Source organism: Orycteropus afer, unplaced genomic scaffold (assembly GCF_000298275.1).
Source record: "Orycteropus afer afer isolate SDZICR_OR568_19922 unplaced genomic scaffold, OryAfe1.0 scaffold00388, whole genome shotgun sequence".
Taxonomy (NCBI): domain Eukaryota; kingdom Metazoa; phylum Chordata; class Mammalia; order Tubulidentata; family Orycteropodidae; genus Orycteropus; species Orycteropus afer.
The window spans coordinates 994012-999687 of record NW_006921975.1 but is presented as its reverse complement, the minus strand read 5'-3'; the positions used below and the strand labels follow the sequence as shown (position 1 = coordinate 999687).

Genomic DNA, 5676 nt, shown 5'->3' with positions numbered 1-5676 from the left:
CAGTATCACTACAGAAGTAGATTGCCCCATCTTCCTTCCGAGGAGTGGCTGGTGGGTTTGAACCACCAGCCTCCTGGTTAGCAGTCAAGTGCCTTAGGCACTATCCCTAGCACCTAGAATAGGTCTTCACCCAGAATTGTTGGTAGTTGGCCACTGAGGTGATTCCAACTCATGGCAACCTTATGTATACAGACTAGAACTGCTCCACAAGGTTTTCAAGGGTGTGACCTTTTGGAAGCTGGGAAGCAGATGGCCAGGCCTGTCTTGTAAGGTGCCTCTGGGTGGGTTCAAATCACCATCTTTTTGGTTAGTAGTTAAACACTTAATCATTTGCACCACCCAGGGACTCCTTGACACAGAATAGAAACTAAAATAAGTTTTGGAGTGAACCTGAGAGGAGTTGACTGAGATGGATAATTGCACATAAAAGTAATGTATAATAGAAATCTGCAGGTATCTAGGGAGTTAGACTATTCTGGTGGCTGAGGGAGTGGGCTCTGGAATCAGAAAACCGGTGTTCTAATCCCAGTCTCTCAATGCCTTAATTTCCCCATTTCTAAAATGGTAATGATAAGGTTGCTGTAAGATTAAGGGTGATAACGTATATAAGGTCTTGCACAGTGCCTCATGTGGAAGAAGTGCTTAATAAATGTTAGCTCCAGGGACCATTCCCTGGAGAAGGATGTCATGCTTGGTAGGGTGGAGGGTCGACGAAAGAGGGGAAGGCCTTCAACGAGATGGATTGATACGGTGGCTGCAATGATGAGCTCAAGTATAGCAGGGATTGTGGGGCTGGCGCGGGATAGGGCAGTGTTTCGTTCTGCTGTGCATGGGGTCGCTATGAGTCGGAAACAACTCGACAGCACTTAACAACAACAACAACAAATGTTAGCTAGAACTTTATTATCTAAATTGTGTCTTAATTAAGCAATCTTTTGTAACCTGTTTGAGTTACTATATGTAATTCAAAGTAATAAAATTTCATTTCTTTGAAAACATGCTGTATCTCAGATGTTCCTCTGACTTCATTATTCTCCTTCCACCTACCTCCCCCCATTGGTAGGGATATTAAGGCAAAACTGTGTTTAACATAAAAGGAACTCTGGTGGTGTAAGGGTTAAGCATTTTGCTGTTAACCAAAAGGTTCATGGTTCAAATCCACCAGCTGCTCCTTGGAAGAAAGATGGGGCAGTCTGCTTCTGAGAATATTTATATAGCGTTGGAAACCCAATGGGGGTCACTATGAGTCAGAATTGACTCAATGGCAGTGAGTTTTTTTTGTTTGTTTGTTTGGTTTTCAACATAGAAACCTTTGATAATCAAAATTGGTGTTTTCACCTCATATCTGATATACATTCCAAAGGCCTTTCCTTAGTTAGAAGCATTTTTTTATGTGTGCATTTGAAGGCTTGGCACCAAACTAAATTCCATTACCATTGATTCTGCTACTAAAGGAACAATTGTGATAGGAAAAAAAAAGAACGAAAGAAAGAAGTGCAGAAACTCCTAGTGCTTACTTTCATGAGATTAATATAAAAATATCATCTGTCTCTGCCTGAGCTAACTATGCAGTACACTACTGATATTTATTTTATTGATCTAATCATGTAAGTGCTACATTGATATTTGCCACCAGGAAATATATTGATATGTATTCTAATAACTGCCCATGCAGAATTCTTTCATGTTTACACATATCATATTCAATAATCAACAACTTATTTTTAGGCATCTACAGTTTCTTTAGTTTAGGATCTGTTGCTGTGATAGATACAAAATTGGAAAACTGAGTCCTTGCTTTCACAGAACCTATGTTTTAATGCATACTCTTAAAAAACAACCTAACAATAACACCAGATAGCAAACACTCATTATTTAACTGAGTTCTATGGCCCTGTGTTGCACCTCATGGTGGTGGTGAGGCAGGCAGATAGATATAAGAAGTATAGGCTTTATGCTTGGCCCACAGAAATTTCCAGTGAAGTGTGGGAGCTAAGAAATAAGGAAATAAGAGTTCAATGGTGATATGTCACAAGACAATACAAGTTGAGTTGCAAGGTAGTGAAAAATAGTTTTTAGGAAAAAACAAAATGGTTCAGTTGCCCTAAGCCTACATATCTCAGAGAACAAAAGGCCAATGTCCTTTCCTTTCACACCATCAAGTTAAAGCACTTAAGAACCCATTGAATGCTACTACTTTTCTAACCTAAGCATTGGCAAGTTGATTGGTTGTCATGATTATAACTTTGTATTTCCACCAAAAGGTATATTAAGTGACAAATGACTGAAATACTATCTCTAAAAGTCATTTTTTTGTGTTTTTTTTTTTTTTTTAGAGAGCTGATATAGCTGTTGCTCCACTCACTATAACACTGGTCCGTGAAGAAGTCATAGATTTCTCAAAGCCATTCATGAGCCTGGGAATCTCCATCATGATAAAGAAGCCTCAGAAATCAAAACCAGGCGTATTCTCATTTCTGGACCCCTTGGCCTATGAGATCTGGATGTGCATCGTCTTCGCTTACATTGGAGTCAGTGTAGTCCTTTTCCTAGTCAGCAGATTCAGCCCTTATGAATGGCACTTGGAAGACAATAATGAAGAACCGCGTGACCCACAAAGCCCTCCTGATCCTCCAAATGAATTTGGAATATTTAACAGTCTTTGGTTTTCTTTGGGTGCATTTATGCAGCAAGGATGTGATATTTCTCCAAGGTTTGTTTCTATATCATACCTGATGCCACCTTGCATTTCTTGGCCATACTCCATTCACGTACATCTGGTATTCACCCATCTCAAGTCCAGATTTCATTCATTTAACATTCCATCCAGTGACAGAATTTATCATCAAGCCATTTTGTTTGTTTGCACCCATAAAGTGAATGTGTCAGTGGTGTTGCTTTGAATGTCTTTCATGTATTTCTGTGGTATCATGTGTTTACATATATATATAGTAGCAAACGTTTCAGCTCTGGGTGAAGCCAACATTGCCAGCTAATATTGACATTATTCAGATAATCTAATAATAATTTTCAATCAGATCAAATAGGCATGGTTTCCTCATTAAATGAACTAATACAATTTCTCATTTGCCTAGAGATTGGATCTACACAAAATTTGAAGTAAGATAGTGCTCTTCTGTAAAACTCTCCCACCTTCCCCTTTCAGTGTCTTATTTTTCATCTTGCCCTCAGACTGCCTAGAACTCTCAACTGTAGTGTGCTACCCAGGCCTGCCTTCAATGAGCCAATGATAACTTAAATCATTGCTCCAAACAATGAATCTTTAACACTGGACTTTCATATATCATTGCTGATTAAGGAAAGAGGCATTTTGAAGCTTTAGATTATAGCCATGTGGTTGATTGAAAATTCACGACATTCAAGATGTATCCTGGGCCTCACAAACCTGCTTCAACTAAAAACTCCCATAAGAAATAATTGGTGGTGAGTTTGTAAGAAAATATTGTGTGTGAAGTGAGACTTCCACCTATGGCCTAGTGAAGAAATGGGAAAACTCTCTCCCTAAAAAGCAACCAAAAAACTGGACAAAAATGATAAAAAAAAAAAAAACACAACCATTTCAGCACTCTGGAAATCGAGAAAAGTAATACTATATCTATGATGCTCTTGTGCTTGAAAAACTACTGAACATGGGAGTAAGAACATGGAAGTTTATAGTGTTTTGCCCTGGGGAGGCTCCTATTCCCATAGCCAGCTTGATCAGCATGGAGGTTCTGCCAGGGCATAATAGGTCCAATGCTCTCGAAGGGGGTTCTCTCAGTTTGGAGCAGTGAGCAGTGCCCACACACAGCAGTGTTGTGGAAGTGACTTCTTGAAGACCAGCAAGTGGAGGAGGGTCATGGCTTGGCCCTACTAGCCTAGGTGGCTGTTGTGGTTGAAGCAGACATATTCTTGGCTGAGACTGTGCACATGCACAGTGAAAATATGTAGAGGGCCTCTCTTAGTTCTGTAGTGCTGCTATAACAGAAATATCACAAGTGGATGGCTTTATCAAGCAGAAATTTATTGTCTTACAGTTTAGGAGGCTAGAAGTCCAAATTTATAGTGCTGTCTCTAGGAGAAGACTAGGCTAGAAGTCTGAGCCCAAAGTGCCAGCTCTAGGGGCTAGGTGGAGGCCCCTTGACCTTGGGCTTCAGCTCTGCCTTCCAGGCCCACTGGAGCAAGCTGGAGGCATCTCCTGACACACACAACTGCAGGAGCTGATGAATCCAAGATTATCAGGTAAAATGACAGATTGTTGGCTCACATGCTATGAAGACAATGATCCCAAGACTGTCAGGCAACACAGCAGGGCACTAGTTCACGTCCAGGAACCAGAGATGATGAATCATGAACCAAATGCAGAATCCTTTCCATATGTACTAGAAGCAGGCCACACCCCAAAAGCAACTCCCCTTCAACTGATTAACTGTTCATAGCAGATTCCACCATGGAGGTAATCATACCACATCCAATCTCATCTTGGGGAATAACTACAGCCAGCTGCCTGGCCACTCAAAATCAGGGCCCAGCCAAACTGACTGACACAGCTTTAACTACCACAGAGTTCAAACTGTTCACACACTCCTGGCTGACCATGAGGCTGTGCACATGTGTACAAGAGGCTTGAAAGGGCCCTATGGAAGGTAAAACACAAGGCAGAATTGAAAACAGCCTGAACTTTTAATGTACTGCCCTACCCAGACACACATTCATCAGCAGAGGATGGAAGTTTTCCTGGCTTGAGGTGTTTGAGCACAACCTCTTTCCAATCATCAACTAACCACTAAGCTACAAAGACATAGGAGCAACCCCTAGGAAGCCAGGTGTAAAAATGAAAACAAGAATATTTTTTTAAATGACAAACATGAACCCCAACACCCATTCATGATAAAAACTCTCAACAAACTAGGAACAGAAGGAAACTTCCTCAACCCACAGCTAACACCATACTTAATGTGAAAGAATAAATTCTCCCTCCCTAACATTAGGAACAAGGCAAGGATGTCCACTTAGACATCCAGATTGGAAAACAAGATATAAAACAGTTTAATCACAGATGACATGATCCTATATGTGGAAAATCCCAAGAAATCCACAAAAATGACCAGAAATAGTAAAGAAATTTAGCCAGGTTTCAAGATACATGATCAATATCTGAAAATTAATTGTATTTCTATATACTAAAAGTTTGATATACTAATATAGTGTGATGTATATACCTACTTCCATAGTGATACTGCCTCAGAAACCCAAGGAGGGGTCACTGTGAGTCAGATCCAATTTGACAGCAGTGAGTTTGGTTTGGTTTATACAATATATGTACATATATAGCATATAATACTATATACTAGCAAATTTCACCAAAGATACCAAGACAATTCAATGGAGAAAGAATAGTCTCTTCAACAAGTGGTGGCAGGACAATGGATATCCACACATTAAAAAAAAAAAAATTATCTTAGACCCTTATCTCACACCATACACAAGTGAATCATAGGCACTTAGTGTATGGTTCCATTTAATTAATTCCATTTATTGAATAGTTCATATATTGTTCCATTTATCCAGAATAGGCAAGTCCATGTTGTTGTTGTTGTTGTTGTTATGTGCCGTCGAGTCGGCCCCGACTCATAGCGACCCCTCCTTGGGTTTCCGAGGCAGTATCACTACGGA

The 5676-nt window shown here is 40.1% G+C and overlaps 1 protein-coding gene across 1 annotated transcript in view; it reads left to right on the top strand.

The window, feature by feature from the left end:
• Nucleotides 1–5676, top strand: part of GRIA3 (glutamate ionotropic receptor AMPA type subunit 3) — a 359162-nt gene that overhangs the window by 272194 nt on the left and 81292 nt on the right. Inside the window, exon 11 of the mRNA XM_007953365.2 lies at nucleotides 2337–2713. Within this exon, the coding sequence (XP_007951556.1) occupies nucleotides 2337–2713 (377 nt within the window). The remainder of the gene's footprint in view (nucleotides 1–2336; nucleotides 2714–5676) is intronic.